Here is a 21707-nt window from a genome sequence, read left to right on the forward strand (position 1 = left end):
AGCAGGCTCTTGACTCCCTGGCATTCCAAACAGAAGCACCCTCTCGGACTAGGGCAGCTCTGTGCACCTGGTCGATGTTGACGACCTAAGTGTGTGATGCTGGGGCCAAACACAAAAGCATCCAGAAAGAGATGAGACCAAAGGGGCAACGCTTTCAGGCCTGGAGGAGTCAAGTTATCACTGGTGGTGGTGAGGCTGGCAGATGGAAACAAAATGGATTTTAATAATGACAAGTTTCATAAGATATAGTAAGTTTTCAGGTGGATCTTAGGGATTCTTCCAACTTGTCACAAAATTCCGCTTCACACAGTTGACTTGGAAAGGGTTAGGCTCTCTTTCATAGAATCAAAGCATTTGATGCCAAAGGGATTATAAAATCAGGCTCTTAAAGGGACAACGTAGAGTAGGTGGTAAGAACACAGGCAGACTTGGCCTTCTTCAGGGGGCCTGCAGCTAAGGAGAACAGACCTCTTTGTCCCTGTCACTAAAGAATGATGTCATAAGCCTTCCAGGTTAATATTCATACTAATATATATTTTTCATATATATATATATATATATATATATATTCACACTAGAAAATCCTGGTGTTCTCTCTAAAACTTTTGACTGAAACTATCAAACTATCAACAGAACTATTCAAACACAAGCGTGCCTTAGCACTGGAAACCAGGGCCTGGAAGGAAGTTCAACTCCGTGCAGGCCCAGCGAGCTTAGGCTGAGAGACAGACTCGCATGAACTGTGAGCTCCATCCCTTGGGCCCAGTGGTCCTGGTCTGGAAAGTGTCCGGAAAAGGCTCCGTCCACAGGCGGGCTGGTGCCTGGCTCTGGGAGGTGGGCTGCGCTGAGCAGAGGGGCGGACAGCCGACACCCACCCCCACTCAATAGACATGATGAGGTCCTCCTCCTCTCCCCGCATCGAGGCCTCTTTCTACATCCACTCCAGGGCACGTGGGAGGGCAGCAGGCACGGCCTGACAAGCCGGATGGAGCAGCAGAGGTCTGGGGGCAGCAGGTGCTGGGGCAGGAGGTCTCTGACATGCGGAAGCCGGACCAGACAACCAGACGGCATCAGGTTCCCCAGGGGGAGGCAAGCTGACCTCGGGCCTGCAGAACCTCCCGAGATGAATGCTTCCTGGGTGACGGATATGGGGCGAGGAGCTGCATACATCAACCCCCGCTGCAAGCCTCCCTCTGAGAAACCTGGCGAAGTGCAGAGCGGGGATGACCATGGTGAGGCTCCTACCCCTGCCAACATGGTGGCCAGACTGAGCCTCTCTCCTTGTTCAAGGATGCGTAGCCAAAACCTACTAACATGGGGCCTTGAGGACTGCCCAGCCACAGCACACAGACCTTTCCCACCCGGGTATTGGGACTGCTATACTTGACTTTGCATGATAAATAGAGGAACGACCGCCCTGAGCCAGGCATGGAGGTGCAGCCAGGGCCGAGCCTGCACTTCCCTCATCCTACTCATCGAGACCTTGCCCTCCTTCACAGGCCCTGGGTGGCCTGGGGTGACACCACCCTTCCGGCCACCAGCACCCACCACTTACCGCATGAACAGGGTTGCACTGGTCGATGGGGTTCTTAAAATCCGTCCTTAACTCATCAAAGGCAATTATCTGAAACAGAAAACACAGAATCAAGATGTTAGTGTCAATACACCACATCAAAAGCTTCCTCTGATTTGGTCCAAAATAACTCAGGAGGCGGGTGAAGTGTATCAATGACACAAGACTGGCCAGGAGTCAATCACTGTCAAAGCTGGTAATGGGCACCTGGGGTTGATTGTACTCTCCTGTCTACGTCTGTGTATGCTTAAAAATCCCCAAAAGAGGGAACGGGAGGGATGCTGTTTAAGGGTAGATACTTAAAACTAGCAGATAAATAAGTCCTGGAGACCTAACACAGTACAGTGATTATAGACAACAAAATCGTATTATAAACATTAAACTTGCTAAGAGACTAGATCTTAATTGTTCCCAGTACTTGAAGAAATGATAACTATGTGATGGGATAGAGGTGTTAGCTGACGGTACAGTGGCAACCATATTGCAACATAAATGTAGCAAATCTCTATGTTGTACACCTTAAATGTACTCAATGCTGTATGTCAAATACATCTCAATTTTTTAAATCCCCAAGATAAAGTTTTTTAAGTTTCCTGTGCTTCACAAAAATGTAGAGAAAACTCTGTTTCGATGAGAGTAGTTTGGGGTTTGGATAAAGGCATACAAAAATTTAAAACTTCAAACCAGCACTTTCCATTTTCTCCTTCAGGAAAAAGCTGTTTACTTTTTATTTTTGTTTATTCTGGCAGAGATGCTGATTAGAAGTTAAATGGATAGAAGTCAGGCAAACGGGAGAAGAGAAAAATCAAGACAGCAGAGTTGACAGGAATAGAAACAACCCAATCTCTAGCCGTCCACAGCCCGGACGATCAGCTCCTGGACAGTCAAGGCGTCACACCTTGGTCCGTTGGACTTGGGTTCTCAAGGTCATTCTGGACAGAGACTCAGAGGTCCCCAGAGAGCAACGGTTTCCCCCTTTGTCTGGAGGGGAGAATGTTGGAAGTGACCTTCTCTAGTCACAGAACGAGGCGTGACCCAGGCACAGAAAGAACAAACTAGAGGTGAAGCTTCCTAACCCCGGCCACCTTGTCCCCCAGGTGTCCCCAGGGAGACGCAGTGACAGAACAAGATGGTATTCAGACAGTAGAGTGTCCTCTCTTAGGGTGTGGATGTCTTAGGTCCTCTCCTGGGCTGCACACAAAGGGACAAACCGACTACCCCCTGGGTTTCCCTGGTGGCGCAGTGGTTGAGAGTCTGCCTGCCAATGCAGGGGACGCAGGTTCGCGCCCTGGTCTGGGAGGATCCCACATGCCGCGGAGCAACTAGGCCCGTGAGCCACAACTACTGAGCCTGCGCGTCTGGAGCCTGTGCTCCGCAGCAAGAGAGGCCGCGATAGTGAGAGGCCCGCGCACCGCGATGAAGAGCGGCCCACACTTGCCGCAACTAGAGAAAGCCCTCGCACAGAAACGAAGACCCAACACAGCAAAAATAAATAAATAAATAAATTTATTAAAAAAAAAAAAAACCGACTACCCCAGGAAGGCACATCCCAGGGGTCCCTGAACACCTGGCAGCATTGCTGAAGCAGTGAAGCTGCCACCCCACCCTCAACAGTCCCTGTTCCTGCAGCATGGAGGTGAAAGGAAGTACCAAGTGAGGGAAAACAGCACGCTTCCCTCGAAAACGCAAGTATGCTTTTAGAGCAATCACATGTCATTCTGATTTCAATACTCCTACAGAATTAGGGGGAAATTCTAGTACAAGTCGTATTAAATAGACACATTTCTATATATCCCTCGCCAGATAGTTCATTATCCAGCCTATACCGGAACCTTTAGTAACGAGAAACTCACCACTTACTGAAGATGCTTCTTCCGTCCCTGGCTACCTCTAATTAATCATTATCTTCCTTTACTGAACTTACATATAACTCCCTAAGGTTTCCACCCACATGCTAAGCCAGGGTCAGCAAACTACAGCCTGCAGGCCAAATCTAGGCTGCCACCCATTTCTGTACAACCTGTGAGTTAACAATGGTTTTCACACCTTTAAAATAGTAGAAAAAAATCAAAAGAAGAATACTATTTTGTGGCATGTAAAAACTATATCATATTCAAATTTCAGTTTCCATCAATAAAGTTTCATTGGAACATAGACACAATGATTCTTTTATACATGGTCTATATTCTTACACTATGATGGCAGAGCTGAGTAGCTGCACAGACACCATATGGCCAGCAAAGCCCAAAATAGTTAGTATCTCACCCTTTACAAAAAAAAAATTTGCCAACCCGTATTCTGTTCTTTTATTTCTCCTCTAGAGTGGCAGTGTCCAATACGGTAGCCACATTTGGCTATTTTAATTTTAATTTTAATTAGTTAAAATTAAATGTAAAATTCAGTTACCACACTTTAATTGCTCAAAATCACATCTGTCTAGTAGCTATTAAACAGCACAGATATAAAACATTCCCATTATCACAGAAAGTTCTATTGTACAGCACTGCTTTAGAGGCACAGAGAATCGTTGAATCACTCTCCCACAAGAAACCCCTTTAAGTATTGCCAGCTACGGTGAACCCAGCAAATCTTTCTTCTTCAGGCGAAATCTCTCCAACCTTTACTTAGATTAACTGGCACTAAGTTACCTCATCATTCTGATTGCCCCTCACTGACATTACAGGTTGTGAATGTCTTTACTAAAACATGACTGTCAGAACTGAACACCATACTCAAGGTGAGGTCAGCTGGCTCAGAGAGTAAAAGTGTCACTCCCCTCCTCTGTTCTGTAAACTATGCCTCTGTTACTGTAACCTCATAGCATTAGCCTATTGGTAGCCACCTCACATTCCTGGCTTCATACTGAGCTTGCATTGCCTAAAAGCCCAGGTCTTTTTTATGTGCTTCAGTTTAACTAAGCCCACCTCATTCCAACGTGCCCATTATTGGATTTGGGCACCTAAGAGCAGAAACTGACATTTATCCCTTTTAATTCCTCCCTATGGGTCCAATCTGTTGAGATATGATCTATCTCCCAACTACAAATCCTAATGAACATAATGTGCTCAACTTCCACATTCACCGTGATCTAAATACAAACAGAGCAGGACCAAGGGCAGAACCCAAAGCTCGCCACTCCTAGCTCCCAGGAGGCTGACATAAGCAATCTTTCAGCTCATTACTTACCTAATTATAAAGACAATTCATATTTTGATCCAGTCAACTGAAAGTAAATCTCTGGATAGCATTAGAACCCCATAACTGTTGGTGCAGCATATATAAGCTCCCCAAAGAGGCCGGGAGCTCATGGACGGAAGGAGTCAAGCCCTACGTCGTGGCCATGACTGAAGGCACACTTGTGTAATTCCCGCCTCCAGCCCTGACCTGGGCCCGTGTCCCTGTCTAAGTGCCGGGACGTGGGTCTGGGCTGAAGGTAGCAAAGGCTGTCGGTGCTTAAAGCAGCAGGAGAGGAGCCATGGGGATTCTGAGTTGCTAAGTGCATCTGAGAGAGGGCAACCACTGCCCAACTCAGGTCCCGACTTGGAGGAGGGTGTGAAGAAAGGAAGGCCAGAGGGCAGCTTACGTCTTCGAGCTCCACGAGATAACGGGTACTTTGTGGCTGTTTTCTGATGATGTTGATGGCGATGTGCACAATGAGGATAAAGGCTTTCAGCATCCCTACCCCCGGTAACTAGTCACTAAATGATCCTTCCATTCACTTGACAAACATTCAGTGAGCATTTTTACACACGGGCACGGACTGGGCTAGCCCCTGCAGGTACAAAAATCAACAAGATACAGTTCCTGTCCTCAACAAGTTCCTGGTCTAGAAAGGAAGACAAGCATGTAAACAAATCATTCTGCTACAATGTGATAAGTGCTATATAAACAAGACGACTATAATAATATCTAACATTTAGTGCATGCTCACTATGTCCAGCACCTCCACAATCAAAACACAGAACGGTTCTATCACCCCCCAGAATTCTCTCCTGTTGCTCCTCTGGAGCCAACCCTTCCCCCATCCCTAACCACCTCACCCTGACCCCCTACCGCGACCCAGCAACCATGAACCTCTTCTCCATCCCTATAGTTTTGTCTTTTCCAGAGTCATTTAAGCGCCATCACGCAGTATCCTGGCTTTTGAGTCTGGCTCCGTTCACTTAAGGTAATGCATTTAAGATTCAGCCCCGTTGCTGCCTGTATCATAAGTTTGTTCCTTTTTGTTGCTGAGTAGTATGCCGTTACAGAGAGGAACCACAGTTTATTCATTCACCTGTTAGAGAACATGTGGGTTGTTTCCAGTTTTTTACAGTTATGAATAAAGCTGCTAGAAACATCTGCATAACAGTTTTCATCTAAATGTAAGTTTTCAATTTTCTTGGGCAAAGAGGAAATGGATCGCTGGTTCATGTGGTAAGTGTATGTTTATAAAAGAGATGGAGAAACTCTTTTCCAAAGTGGCTGTACCATTCTGTATGCCCACCAGCAACATATGAGAGCTCCAGTCACCCCACATCCTCACCAAAACTTAGTATTGTCAGTTTGGGTTTCTTTTATTTTAGCCATTTCAATGGGTGTGTAGAGGTATCTCACTATAATTTTAATTTGCATTTCTCCAATGACTAATGATGTTGAGCATCTTTTCATGGGCTTAATGGCCATCTGTGTGTCTTCTTTGGTGAAGTGTGTGTTCAAATCATTTGCCCATTTTATTTTTTTTAATTTAGCTGTTTTCTTATTGATGATTTTTGAGAACTCTTTATACATTCTGGATACAAGTCCTTTGTCAGTTATGCAAATTGCAAATTTTTAAAATTTTTTTAATTGAAGAATAGTTGATTTACAATATTGTGTTAGTTTCTGGCGTATAGCAAAGTGATTTAGCTGTATGTATATAGATATATTATTTTTCATATTCTTTTCCATTATGGTTTGTTACAAGATATTGAATATAGTACAAGATATTATGCTATACAGTAGGCCCTTGTTGCTTATCTATTTTATATATAGTAGTGTGTATCTGCTGATCCCAAACTCCTAATTTATCCCCCCCACCCCACTTTCCCCTTTGGTAACCACAAGTTTGTTTTCTATGTCTGTGAGTCTATTCCTGTTTTGTAAATAAGCTCATTTGTATCGTATGCAAATATTTTCTTCTATTCTGTATCTTGTCTTTTCATTCTTAACAGGATGTTTCTCAGAGCAGAAGTTTTTCATTTTAACATTTATCAGTTTATCCAATTTATCAGTTTTTCTTATATCGATCATACTTTTGGTGTTGGATCTAAGAACTCTTTTGGAGCTAAGAACTCATAAGGCCACAGAGATTTTCTCCTAGGTTTTTTTTCTAAAACCTAGGGTTTTATGGTTTAAACTACAAATTCAATTTCTTTAATAGATTTAGGACTATCTGTTTATTTATTTCTTATTACATGAGCTTGGAGCATCTGTGACCTTAAGGAACTGGCTGATTTCATCAAAGTTGTCAAATTTATAGGTCAAATTTACATTCAGCGCCACCCTCACTGCTTGTTTCATTTTCCCTCATAGGGTATCTCCCCTCTTGCTTTTCTTGCTAAACGTTTGAGATGGAGGCTTGAGTGAGCACAGAAAAGGCTAGAAAAGGCAGCAGCTGAACAGTGGAAACAAAGCGAGAGAAACAGTTCTTCCACAAGCTGCATAACAGAGGTTCTAGCTAATCAGGTTGTCTATGACCTTGCCTGGGGCTGGGCTGTGCAGGAGATGATGCCCAAGAGGGAGAGAAGGTCATATGCCAGGACCCGGTTGTGTACAGAGCTGGAGGCTCCAAGAGAGGCAGAGCCAGGGGCCGGGGAGTCCACAGAGAAGTCCAGAAAGGAAGGGAGTTCCAAGCAGAGAAACACACTCGATGTGAAGCTGTTTCTGTGAACCTTGAGCCCTGACCCTGCCACCACTAATCTTGGGCTAACTCATCCCCAAAAGTCCTGACCCAAACCCTCCAGCTGCTCCCCAGCACCCCCGGCCCCAGAATCATGAATCAACAATTCACTGGCCTTTGGAAGAATTAATATTGTTAAAATGGCCACACTACCCAAAGCAATCTACAGATTTTATGTGATCGCTATCAAAGTACCCATGACATTTTTCACAGAACTAGAACAAATAATCCTAAAATTTATATGGAAGCACAAAAGACCCAGAATTGCCAAAGCAATCCTGAGGAAAAAGAACGAAGCAGGAGGCATAACCCTCCCAACTTCAGACAATACTACAAAGCTACAGTCATCAAAACAGCATGGTATTGGCACAAAAACAGACATATGTATCAATGGAACAGAATAGAGAGCCCAGAAATAAATCCTCACACCTACAGTCAATTAATCTTCGACAAAGGAGGCAAGGATATACAATGGAGAAAAGACAGTCTCTTCAGCAAGTGGTGCTGGGGAAGCTGGACAGCTGCATGTAAATCAATGAAGTTAGAACACTGTCTCACACCACACACAAAAATAAACTCAAAATGGCTTAAAGACTTAAATAAAAGACATGACACCATAAAATTCCTAGAAGAGAACATAGGCAAAACATTCTCTGATGTAAACCATAGCAACGTTTTCTTAGGTCAGTCTCCTAAGGCAAAAGAAATAAAAGCAAAAAAACAAAAAAACAAAAAGAGAGAGAGACCTAATCAAATCAAACTTATAAGCTTTTGCACAGCAAAGGAAACCATAAACAAAACAAAAAGACAACCTACAGAATGGGAGAAAGTATTTGCAAATGATGCGACTGACAAGGGATTAATTTCCAAATTATACAAAGAGCTGATATAGCTCAATATAAAAAATAATAATAAAAAACTGGGCAGGAGACCTAAATAGACATTCCTCCAAAGAAGACATACAGACAGCAAATAGGCACATGAAAAGATGCTCAACATCACTAATACTAGAGAAATGCAAATCAAAACTACAATGAGGTATTACCTCACACCAGTCAGAATGGCCATCATTAGAAAGTCTACAAATAATAAATGCTGGAGAGGGTGTGAAGAAAAGATGACCCTCCTACACTGCTGGTGGGAATGTAAACTGGTGCAGCCACTATGGAAAACAGTATGGACGTTCCTTAAAAAAATAAAAATAGAGCTACTATACAATCCAGCAATCCCACTCATACGCATATATCTGGAAAAGATGAAAACTCCAATTTGAAAAGATGCATGGGCCCCAGTGTTCATGGCACCACTATTTACAGTAGCCAAGACATGGAAGCAACCTAAATGTCCATTGACAGATGAATAGATAAAGAAGATGTGGTGTATATATATGTATACCATGGAATATTACTCGGCCATAAAAAAGAATGAAATAATGTCATTTGCAGCAACATAGATGGAACTAGAGATTATCATACTAAGTGAAGTAAGTCAGACAGAGAAAGACAAATATCATATGACATCACTTATATGTGGAATCTAAAAGAATGATACAAACGGGCTTTTTTACAAAACTGAAATAGACTCACAGACATAGAAACAAATTTATGGTTACTAAAGGGGAAAGGGGGGCGGGATAAATTAGGAGCTTGGGATTAATAGATACGCACTACTATATATAAAATAGATAAACAACAAGGTCCTACTGTTTAGCACAGGGAACTATATTCAATATCTTGTAATAATCTATAATGGAAGAGAATCTAAAAAAGTTTATCTATAAAACTAAATCACCTTGCTGTATACCAGAAACTAACACAACATTGTAAACCAACTATACTTCAATAAAAATTCACTGGTTAAATGAAGGCCCTGTGAGGGGCCTCACCAGGGATTAGAGCCCTTCCTGTGCAGTGTCAGCCAGGTGTGGGTCAGCCCTAACTCTAGACAGCCTCCATCCCATCGGGCCTCATCCCGAGGTAGGGAGCAGCCTGGACCCACCTCAGGAGGCAGGGAATTACAGAAATCCTCTACAAAGCATCTCAAGAAGCCTTCTTTCTTTAGACCCACAGCGTTTATAATTAGGAGATTAAAAGTTACCTTGCTTGTCTGAAACCCTTATTCTGCTAAAAATAACTGTGCTCTACTATGAAAAAACCTTCCTGGAAGAGTAAGAATGAGAGAAAATTCAACCTCCATTAGCTAATAAGTCCCCAGGGCTGCCCCATCACAGAGTTTAGCATTCGGAGAAGCCTCTTTTGTCTGGAACATTCTCTCCCCTGTGTTCGTTCCACAGTGTCCTCTGGTTTCTGAAAGATCTACACTGGTTGAAGCCTCACAATCTTGGATTTGTATCACATTATCTCACTGAAACATTCCATCTGCACAAGGACTCCCTGGACGGGGATGTCCCCCTGGTGTACAGTGCGGGACACCAAGCCCCAGGCAGAGCGTTTGAATGAAGTACTGGCCATGGCACAGTGGGCAAGTAACAGCCCACACCAGGAACCGGGTTTCTGAATCCTGGTCAGCTGATGTTCCGTGTAGCACAGTGCGTTGTCTCTCTGTGACTTGAAATCGTTAAAAGAAAGTGTAGAGTTACTTTTAGACTCTAAAGTGTAGGCTCTTTCCTAGGCACCCACCATGTCCCTGGCACTGCTCTTGGCTCTGGAATATGGCGGTGAGCCAGAAGATAAGGTCCCTGTGCTCACAGACAGGGGCAGGGGACAGAATCAATACATAAACAAGAAAAATATCTTAAAATGATAGGCTGCCTGAAGAAAGTATAATACAACAGGGTGATATGAAGACCTAGGATTGGAGGGTGGTCAAGGAAGGCCTCTTGGAGGAGGTGCCGTTTCAGGTGAGAGGCTGAATGACCAGGAGCCAGACATGGACATTTCCAGAAGGAAGTTACGCTGCAGAGGCCCTAGTGGGAAACAAGGTCGGCAGGGATGAGGTGCAGAAAGGCCACGGCAGCTGAAGCCCAGTGACAGAAAGAGACACTGGGAGGGGGTGAGGACAAGAGCGGGGCTGGCCAAGAATCCCACCTGTGTGGGACACATCTAACCGGCTCGGCGAAGCAGACCTGTGAGCTGAGACCCCGCTCAGCCCAACCGCTCCGTTGGCGATACGGCCTCTACGTTACTCGCAGAACTGAGTGCGTTTGCTGCTTGTGGTCTCACAATCCAACAAAGGGGTGTGACCGAGGGGGACGCTGATGACACAGGTCAGTGTGTGTGAAAGCAGTGTCAGGTATGCACACTGAGGAGTAGGTGGTGGGATGACGATCTTTGGGTCCTCTCTGCAAGGCCGCTAATTCACCCAAAAGAAAAGTCAGTGGTCAGAGGCAGTATGAGAAAAGACCAGGAATCCTGGCTAGTCAGACCCAGGAAGCCAGAGAATGATTTGGGGCTAACCCACCCCAGACAGCAATCGGACGCTGGGAAAAGCTGTCCAAAGTCTTCTAACGAGAGGACACGTGGGGCCTGAGCCCCCCAGAATTTCCGCCTACCAGTCCATCTATCAACAGCGGCAGCTCTGTCACCCAGGTGTGCATTCAGACTCCTATCTGCAGTAGGGCCACCTGGGCAGAACTTCTCTCTTGATTTCTCCATGTTATTAGTTGAATAGTGGCCCCCGCCAAAAGTCACCTAAGACCTCAGAATGTGGCCTTGTTTGGAAATAGGGTCTCTGCAGATGTAATCGGTTAAAATGAGATCATACTAGACTAGAGGCCCAAAATCCAGCGTCCTTATAAGACACAGAAAAGGACACACAGAAATGGGGAGTACAAACCAAGGAGCACCAAGGGTTTTCAGGAGCCACCAGAAGCTGGAAGACACAGGGAAGGATCTTCCCTAGAGCTGTCAGAGGGAGCAGGGCCCTGCCTTGACTTCACACTTCCAGCTTCCAGAACGATGAGAGGATAAATTCCAATTAAGTCACCTAGTTTGTGGTAATTAGTTAAGGCAACCCTGGGAAACAAATAAGAGTCCACTTGCAAAACAGCTGAAACCGTTGCTGCTGTGACCTAAGATGTTATCAGGAAAAAATGGCTTTTGGTGCCACCAGTGAATGTTAGTTAGGTGTGAAAGAAACAGACAGGAGCATTTCTGACCCAAAATAAATACCTCCCCGGGGAAGCAGGCTTTTATACTCACCACAAGCCTTCCTGTAAGTTCCCTAAAGCCACACTAAGAATATACTTCTAATTTAGAAAGAAGTCAGTTTTTTACTTCCTCTCCATGTCTTGTCCCAACAAGACCAATTCCTTCAAACCACTGCCCAAGCCTTGGGGCCGTTTTTGAGAGTCAGGAGCTCCATCGGATGGGAGAGAGACGGGGCACGGGAACAGCTTTATTGGCTGTAACACATGTGGCTTAGGTTCAGTGTCACTTTTATGTCTGACACTGGAGCAGCTGAAGAGTCCTAAAGGTTCTGTTCACTGATTCTAAACTGCTACAGGCAACTGTCTGCTAAGCCACACCTGAACCCCCAAAAAGAAAGCAGCACGGACTCCACACTCATGGGTACCACGCGTGTAGGCCCCATGTCCCCTTCCTCTCACCATCACAGAGTGAGCCATCATTGGCCCCATGCCTCCCTGCATCACGACAGGTGCTGCCTTTTTAGAGGGAAGAGCCCTGCACCCGGAGGAGGGCTCGGTGGGGTCTTTACCCTGCAGGGCCTAGCTGTGTAACCTTGGGCTTGTTTTGTCACTTTTCCAGGCTGTGGTTTCCTTATCCACAAAACGGGAATAATAACTCTCCCTACCTCAACTGGTTGCCACGTGAAATGAGGTGCCAGAGACCACAGTGTCAGAGCAGGAGAAATAAAGATGGTGTTGGATGAGGAATGAACTGCCATTATATAAAAGGCTCCACATGGCAGAATGGTTAGCATGTGCCTGTGAGTCAGAAACTCTCAGTTCAAATCCAAACTCCACCTCATCTATCTGAGTGACTGCAGGCAAACTGTTTAACCTCTCCAGCCTCAGTGTCCTCAAATATAAAGAGGAGACAGTAAGGGTTCCTACCTCCTCCTGTGGCTGTGAGGATCCAATGAAATAATGTCCATAAAGCACTGGGCGCAATGCCCAGTGCATAGCAACAATAAATATTAATTGCTACTTTTATCGCTGTAGTTATTACCACTGTATAGATGTTGGGGCCCCACCTCCAGGATTTTGAGCGCAGTCATTAGCATCACACAGTCTGGATCCAGGAGAACCCAGGCACTTCAGGGAAGGAGGATGTAGGTAGGAGCCAAGGGCAGAGCCGCTCTGAGGACACGCGTGGGTGAGAAAGCGCTAGGGCCCGTCCTGTCACGGGTGGGAGACTGAGCACTGGGATGCTGGGAGGGAGGCTGGGATCAGCTGCCCCCAGACCAGCCCCTAGACCTGAACGATGAGTACAAACTGGGGAACACAGGACACGGCCTATTGGCCATTGCCTGTGCCAGAATTTGCAGACACAGGTGGTTCGGACATTGCTTCCCTGGTCCCCATCTAGTTAACAGAAAACAAAGATCCCCCCCAGAGCCAGGCACATCTGGGATGGGAGGCAAGAGAGCAGGAGACCAGGCAGGCCCAGCCGACTTTCTCCTGCCGACACTCAGCAGGGCAGTCCCCAGCTCCAGCCAGCAGCCATCCCCGTCAGGGTGAAATCCAGAGTGGGGGAGGGGATGAGAAGGCCCCCCACCTTCTGCTGACTTGTGGTGGGCAAGGCGGCCCCTCTGAAGAACACATGCAGTGAGGCAGGGGTGGGAGTGTAATAGGGAAGAACAAATCTAACTCCATATTGAATCTGTTTCTTTTACTTTAACCTTTGTATTCTATTGCTTTTTCTGCAAGAATATTGCCTATAGCCTGAAATAGACAGGATAGCCCATTCTCAAGGCTCTGAACTTTAAAGGTATAACACTTTTCCACTCACACAGAGATAAAAAGTTGCAGAACAGAGAATAACATTTGTCTTGTTGGAGGTTAACAGGACCATCACGACCTATAGACACCTATAGGGACAGCTGCAAGAACAAAGGATTCTGACACTAAGAAGTCTGCAACAACCAACAACTTTTAGTATTTAAGAAGCTTGAATTCTAACTTGGGTAAGATGTTTCTTTGGGACGCTAGTCCACCATCTTCTCAGTCTGCTGGCTTTCCAAATAAAGTCACTACTCCTTGTCCCAACAATTCGCCACTCGATTTATTGACCTGTCTTGTGGTGAGCAGGACGAGCTTGGACGAGCTTGGACTCGATAACAGGAGGAGGGCAGCAGCAGGCAGCATTCTGGGGTCTTCCAGGTCCCACTCAATCAGGCCACAGTCGTCTGCTCTTCCCAGTCCCCAACTCAGCCAGCACCTGCAGCGCCACAGCTAACCACGTGAAGCAAGTCGCAAACCACAGAGTGTCCTAAGTAACTAGTGCCAGCCCCAGTTCCCCCTTCCTCCTACCAAGTTTGTGTTTGCTCTGCCATCCTTGGTTCTCAGATGTGAGATTTCAGAAGGAACTTCTGGCTTGAAGGGTTCGGGGACCCTCCAGACACCCTTTGGGGTCTTGGCCATCAGCCTCCCACATGGCTCTTGGAATTGCTCCTCCTTCTGGTTCCAGGGTCCTCTGCTCCTTGGGGCAAGCAAATGCCTCCTCCAGCCCCCAGGCCTGGAGCACTCCACAGCCAGCAGGCCCAAGCTCTGGGGGGGGTGCACACCCAAGGGTGAGTGTGAACATGCATCAGTGAGGCTCCCACACCCCAAAGAATCTCCCAGGAAGAGCCATCATTAGTCATTCTTTAAAAATACTTACTAGGATCTATCATTTGCCAGGCACTGTGGTAAGAACTGGAGATACTACAAAAAGAAAGGCAGACAGGCACTGGGCTCTACCAGTGACCAAGGCTCTCTCCTTGACCAGGCTCTTCTGAGCCCTCTTCTCAACTAGGCTTCAGCCCTGGGCTCCGTGTCCACCCTTGCAGAATCTAGTTTTAGCAAGAATCCTGCTAAGTTGGTTTGGAGAGAATCCCCACTCTTGATATCTGATCACCCTGGGCTGTCTTCAGCAAGAATCCTATTAAGTCAGTGTAGTAAAAGTCCCCCCACCCTTGATATCACCTCTTAGTGATTTTCCATCACCAACCCCTTCACCCTGCTCCTTGGCTACAAATCCCTGTTGTCCTTGTATTCAGAATTAAGCCCAATCTCTCTCCCCTATTGCAATAGCCCTGAATAAAGTCTTCCTTACCACCTTAACAAGTGCCAGAACAATTTTTTTCTTTAACACCAACTTCTATTTACTCTCTTGTGTTAACTCTGAAAAAGCAACAGCCTCTGGGAGCAGCAGCCTATTAAGCAAGACACTGATTTTTCCAAAGGTAAGTGTGAACTCTTTAATCAAATTGAAGGTGGAATGTGTATAAAGGGAGGCAGAACTCCAAGCTCTGGGCCAGAACTTAAATTTTTTAAAGTTGTTGGTGGTGAGTTGCTTCTTTTAGTTTGAGATCCTCAGGAGCAGAGGGTGAATTAACCGTACTCCTTGGTTCATGACACATTATCACCATGGGTCTGAGCAAGGCCCTCTCTTACTTTATTGACTCATCTATTCATTTCCTTTTCTCCCATTAGCCCTTTCCCTCCATCATAGGTGATTATTGGTTTATGTTTAATGTGTATCTTTCTCTTTGTTGTGTTCTTACAAAATGTGCGTGTTTGTGTGCATATATTTTTTTAATTAATTAATTTATTTATTTATTTATTTATTTATTTATTATTTGGCTGCATTGGGTCTTCATTGCTGCACATGGGCTTTTTCTAGGTGCGGTGAGTGAGGGCTACTCTTCATTGTGGTGCACGAGCTTCTCATTGCGGTGGCTTCTCTCGTGGAGCACGGGCTCTAGGCACACGGGCTCAGTAGTTGTGGCTCGTGGGCTCAGTAGTTGTGGCTCATGGGCCCTGGAGCGCAGACTCAGTAGTTGTGGCACATGGGTTTGCTCCGCGGCAAGTGGGATCTTCCCGGACCAGGGCTCGAACCCGTGTCCCCTGAATTGGCAGGTAGATTCTTAACCACTGTGCCACCAGGGAAGTCCAATGTGTGCATATATTTTTATCAATAATTTACCTAACTGTATTTCATTCTCTTTCTTACCTTTTGCACTCAGCAGTGTAGCTACAGGGCTCCATAGGTGTAGCCACTATGGTTTGCCTACCAATGCTCCCAGTGAGAGACACCGATTTGACCTTTGCACATCAAATAATGCTCCAAAATCCCCATGCCTGTTCCCTTAAGGATTGGTCTGGCAATTTTATCGGGATTTATACCTAGGAGTGGAACTGCTGGGTCATGTGGTTTATGGTTTTTTCTAAATTGAACTAAGTACTCCCTTACTACCCTCCTAAATGGCTGCACTCCCCCAGCAGTGCTGAGGGCTCTGCATCCCACATCCCAGACAACACTTGGCAGCATCCAGCTTTCAAACTTTTGAAGTCTAATAGGTTTTAAGTGATCTTTCTGTTGTTTTAACTTGCATTTCTCCAGAAAGAGCCTCTCTCCATATAATGGAGAGCCTTTTAGATTTCTTTTTCTGTAAATTGCCTGCTTAGCTGCTTGGCCCATTTTTCTATGTGGTTGCTGCCATTTTTCTTTTTGATTTGCACTTGTTGCTGGTATGTTGTAGATGTGAATCCTCTTTCAGTTTTAGACATTTTGAATACCTTTTCTCATCTGTCACCTGTTAATTAACTGTGGTATCCTTCATTGAGTGGAAATCCATTTTTGCCTTATGTTTTACATTTTTTGAAGTTTTTTTTTAAGAAGTCCTTCCTTGCCCCTAAGACAGAAAGATAGACGCTTATGTTATTTTCCATTTTCTTTATGAGATTATGGAACTCTAGTTAGTCCTTTTCTGTCCTCCAACACCAGTGACTTGGCTATGGTGAGTCAACTCAAAGGATCAGAATTACTTCAGTCACTGAATATTTAATGAGCACCTACTATGAGAGGCATTGTGCTTGGAGCTGCAGATAGAAGATAGGACATGGTCCTTGGACTCAATGACAGGAGTGGAGTAAGAACACGTGAAGTGACAGGGGATGAGAGGAGTCAGGAAAGGGCAACCCTAAGTTGAAGGAATGAAATTTCTACTTGCAAACTGCCTGGAAGAGACTTGTCTCAGTAGGCATATGTAAATCATATGCAAGTCAGATGAAAATGACTATGCAAATATTTGTATATCCCAAGAATAGCCCAGAGAGGCACATCCTTGAGGCTTTAGAATTCCTTTCCCAGTCTAATGTAAATTGGTACAGCCACTATGGAGAACAGTATGGAGATTCCTTAAATAACTAAAAATAGGGCTTCCCCGGTGGCGCAGTGGTTAAGAATCCGCCTGCCAATGCAGGGGACACGGGTTCGAGCCCTGGTCCGGGAAGATCCCACATGCCACAGAACAACTAAGCCCGTGTGCCACAACTACTGAGCCTGTGCTCTAGAGCCTGTGAGCCACAACTACTGAGCCCGTGTGCCACAACTACTAAAGCCCACACGCCTACAGCCCATGCTCTGCAACAAGAGAAGCCACCGCAGTGAGAAGCTCGCGTACCACAACCAAGAGTAGCCCCGCTCGCCGCAACTAGAGGAAGCCCGCACACAACAACGAAGACCCAACACAACCAAAAATTTTAAAAAAACAAATAAATAAATTTAAAAAAAAAACTTTGTCAAAAAAAAAAAACAACAACTAAAAATAGAGCCACCATATGATCCTGCAATCCCACTCCTGGGCACATATCCAGAGAAAACCATAATTTGAAAAGATATATGCACCCGAATGTTCATTGAAGCACTATTTACAATAGCTAAGACATGGAAGCAACCTAAATGTCCATCGACAGATGAATGGATAAAGAAGATGTGCTGTATATATATACAATGGAATATGACTCAGCCATAAAAAAGGAATGAAATATTGCCATTTGCAGCAATATGGATGGACCTAGAGATTATCATACTAAGTGAAGTAAGCCAAAGACAAATATCATATGATATTGCTTATATGTGGAATCTTAAAAAAAAAAATGATACAAATGAACTTATATACAAAACAGAAATAGAACCACAGACACAGAAAACAAACTTATGGTTACCAAAGGGGAAAGGAGGCGGGAGGGATAAATTGGGAATTTGGGATTAACCTAGACACACCACCATGTATAAAATAGATAACCAACAAGGATCTACTGTATAGCACAGGGAACTATACTCAATATTTTGTAATACCTATAAGGGAAAAGAATTTGAAAAAGAATATATATATATATATATATATATATATATATACACACATATATATGAATATATTGATATATAACTGAATCACTTTGCTGTACACCTGAAACTAACACAACATTCTAAATCAACTATACTTCAATTAAAAAAAAAAACAAAACAGAATTCTTTTCCCAATCTAGAAGGATTTGTACCAGGACTAGAATATTAGGCTTTAACATTCAAGCCCTCAAAACCAAATGTGGAATCAATCACTAAGAAAAAATGGATCACATGCACTCAACTCAGCCTCCATGGTGCACCTAATGGGCAGACTCCTTCCTTGTAAAGCCTTTTTCTGGGAGTCATTTCCTCCAAACCCACATACGCCCACGAATGAGTTTGGTGAAGGAAGGCTGAGCCATAACTCTCTGTGGAAACCTACATGGGCTGCTATGACACTTCTGGTAGCAAATGCCTGCTGGAATGATCTCCTGCCGAGAGACTCTCCCACCACCAGGGGAATACCTAAACATTTTGTTTATTAAGGTTTTTAAAGGAGTACCATCTGCTTTGAGAAGTCTTAAGAGCCAGGCACTATACATTTAATAATTGAAATACTTCAGTGGAAGAACAGCAACTACAGTATCAAGTGAGAATGAAACCAAAATGCCCAGGCCATGCTCCTCCTGGCACTCCTTCCAGAGCAGGGGAGAAAGCGGGATGGATAACTTCACAGCAAGGGTGTGTCAACACCACACCTCCCTACCCTCACTACCTGCACGCTCATATAAGGTAAACAGCCTGGGCTCACGGAAAGGGCACTTTCCTGCATGGGAGTCAGGAACTTGAGTTTGGGTCCTGGCTTTGCTCTTGACTGTGTGATGTTGGGCAATCTCTTTGGCCTCTTGTGCCTCAGTTTCCTTGTGTGACAAATCAGCACATGGGAGCAGATCAGCATTTCTGAACATGGGACAGGAATGGTAAGCATTTCAGCTTTCTTAGGGAAGTTGTCAAAACACAAGGGGGCACGGGCCCTGCCCTGGATCTGTTAAATCAGAACTGGAGGATAGCATTGCCAGGGCCAGTTGAGAACGACCTGACTATCGCTCCAGCTCTAATGTGCTGTGTGAGACTTGGAGAATGGTATCACGTCACATCACCTGCAGCACCCCTCAGACAATAAAAGCCCAGCACATTAGCCTTCTCAGGAACTACAGACACAGTCCTCAGGTTTATCACTAAGTCTTTAACTCTTACCTGTAGATACCATTCCATGGTGTTGGGAGAATGGAAAAAAAGCTATAAATCTCTTTGCAAATACAAACATCTCTAACATAGTAATTTAGATCTATAAGCCCTAATTGGAGACATAGCTTTGACCTCAAAAGTGAGTCCTGGCATATACCACATATGCAAAGAACATATGCAAAGGATCCCATTGGGTTATGAGTGGGATTTCAGGATGCAATGCTCTGTGAGAGGAGACACTGTTTTGTTCATCACTACTGCGAGATAATAGAAAATAGATATATTGTTCTCTGCCCCTGTTCTTGGCACAGAGTTCCTAAAACTGTTACAAATTCCTAAGGGACGAGGAGCATCTTTCATCCTATTGAGGCAACTCTGGGTGGTCTCCTGGATGGGGGCTGGTCACCAGAAAGACCAAGTCATGATTAGAAGCTTGGAACTTTCAGCTCCCCATTCTCCAGAGAGGGGTGAGGGGCTGGAAATGAGTAAATGATTGACGACGCCCATAAGAGGAAGCTTCCATAAGATCCCAAGAGTATAGGGTTTGGAGAGCTCACAGGTTCCTGAGGACATCCACACTGGGAGGGTAATGCACCCCAACTCCATGAGGACAGAAGTGCCTGTGCTCAGGACCCTCCCAGACCTCACCTTACGTATCTCTTCATCTGGCTGTTCATCTGTATCCTTTATCATATCCTTTAATAACCTGGTAAACGTAAGAAGTGTTTCCCTGAGTTCTGTAAGCCGCTGAGGCAAATTAATCGAAACTGAGGAGGGGGTCGTGGGAACCTCCAGTTTGTAGCCAGAAGTTGCATGTAAAGTGGGGACCTACCACTTGCAGTTGATATCTGAAATGGGCAGCCGTCTTGTGGGACTGAGCCCTTAAACTGTGGGATCTGACACTATCTCCATGCAGACGGTGTTAGAATTGAGTTAAACTGTAGGACACCCAGCTGATTTCTTGGTGTGGGGAAAAAATCTCCACACACCTGGCGAACAGAAGTGAAGCAGTAAAGGAAACACAACAGAAAGGAAAAACCCTCAGCTTTTCCTTATATGGCTGCATCCTCAGCTCTTGGATCAGGACCAGGCACACAGTAGTTACTCAATAAATATCTATGAAAAAGATGAATGAACGAGTTTCCCCATCTTTGTATCCTTGGCCCAGTGTTTGCAATAAACATTAAATGAGTGCATGAACAAGTATGAAACATTTTAAACTTCTCAAAATATCTGTATAAATACTTCATTAGTTGATCACACCACCCACCCAATGCTTCTTGCAGACAAAGTGGGGGACGTCCTTCTCCTACCCCACGCTAGTCTTCCTAGGTGGAAATGTTTGTGCTTAAGGACAAATTATCTCCGCACCAAAGATGGAGCCCTGGGGGACTCAAGCATTCAGGAGGGCAGTTCCCTGAGTGCAGTCACATGTCCATCCATCATGAGGCAGGTCCCAGGATTCAGAACCTCCATCCAGACCGTTCTCCTCCAGACCCCCTAAGTGATTAACTGAATTTACCCATAGTTGAGAGAAGGAAATACACACACACACACACACACACACACACACACACTCTAGGATCCCAAAGGAAGCCAAATTAGTTGGCTTCAAAATTTGGATCTAAGCTTCCCAGAAGCTAAAGTAGGAAGAGAAATCAGATATGTAGTTCTCAACGTCCAGAAAGAAAAAGGGTTCCTCGGAGGAAACAAACTATCCCCAACACTCACATCTGAAAATTATTTACCGCACTATTTTAACCACAGTCGAGGACACACACAAGCAATAGGTATTAGACTTTTCATTGGCGCCACCCTCAATGATGGCTGAGAAGTCAACACAAAATGTGACTCAGGAAAAACATTTTATGCAGGCAGGACAATAGCATCCAGATTTTGAATGTGCTGCAAATAGTCTTCTACTAATCTGTCTCCCAACGAGGCATCTGAACAGTTGGAGAACACGCAAAAAGAGGTTGGGTTTCCCAGCAGAGACCTCAACTGCAGGTGATCTGTGCTTCTCCTACCACATGGAGCTCCAGTGGCCACCAGTGACACTGACAAATGACTTGTGAAAATTGAGGCGTCTAACCAGGCTCCTCTCTCCTGCCTGGATGTCCATTTTCCTTCCACCTGAAGGTGAGCGATGCTGAAAAGCCCCCATCTGCCCCTCCAGATCCCGTTCCACCCTGCTCCACCCCATGCTCAGTCTCTGAGAAATGTACCACCTGGCCTTCCTTGCCCTCTGGCTTCTCATTATGTCAGGCCAATAGGAGCCACCAGCAGGGTACTTATTCCCCGGGTCCCTTCCTGCTGGACCTTGGCTTGGCAGTGTCTCTGCTCCTCCACCTGAGGCCACAGGCCCATCAGGAGGCACCCCCAACCCCATAACTCTCATGAAGTTCTGGTAACTGCCGCCCTCTTGCCTCTCCAGACCTAGGGGAGTAACAGCTTCCCCTTCTGCTAGACCCTGGTGCTTCACCATCCCTGTTGGTTTCTTATCCCAGCCCCTCCTCTGTAAATAGTCCTTTCATTAAACCCTCCTCTGAATGTGTTATATGTCTTCTACTGGGACCCTGCCCAATACAGAGCCAACCAGAGGCATGAAGGTTAGGCCAGGTCTAACGAAAAATTAAACAAATAAATACTCTAATACCAAAACATCTACTTAAGTTCTTTCCTTAGCACCATTCCTTCAAATAAAGTA

General features: G+C 45.1%; 1 protein-coding gene across 5 annotated transcripts in view; it reads right to left on the reverse strand.

The window, feature by feature from the left end:
• Positions 1 to 21707, reverse strand: part of CNIH3 (cornichon family AMPA receptor auxiliary protein 3) — a 268679-nt gene that overhangs the window by 69210 nt on the left and 177762 nt on the right. For all 5 annotated transcript variants that reach the window (XM_068541764.1, XM_068541766.1, XM_068541763.1 and 2 more), the window contains one exon: positions 1556 to 1624. In XM_068541764.1, the coding sequence (XP_068397865.1) occupies positions 1556 to 1624 (69 nt within the window). The remainder of the gene's footprint in view (positions 1 to 1555; positions 1625 to 21707) is intronic.

The sequence above is a fragment of the Eschrichtius robustus genome, chromosome 3, assembly GCF_028021215.1.
Source record: "Eschrichtius robustus isolate mEscRob2 chromosome 3, mEscRob2.pri, whole genome shotgun sequence".
Classification (NCBI taxonomy): Eukaryota; Metazoa; Chordata; class Mammalia; order Artiodactyla; family Eschrichtiidae; genus Eschrichtius; species Eschrichtius robustus.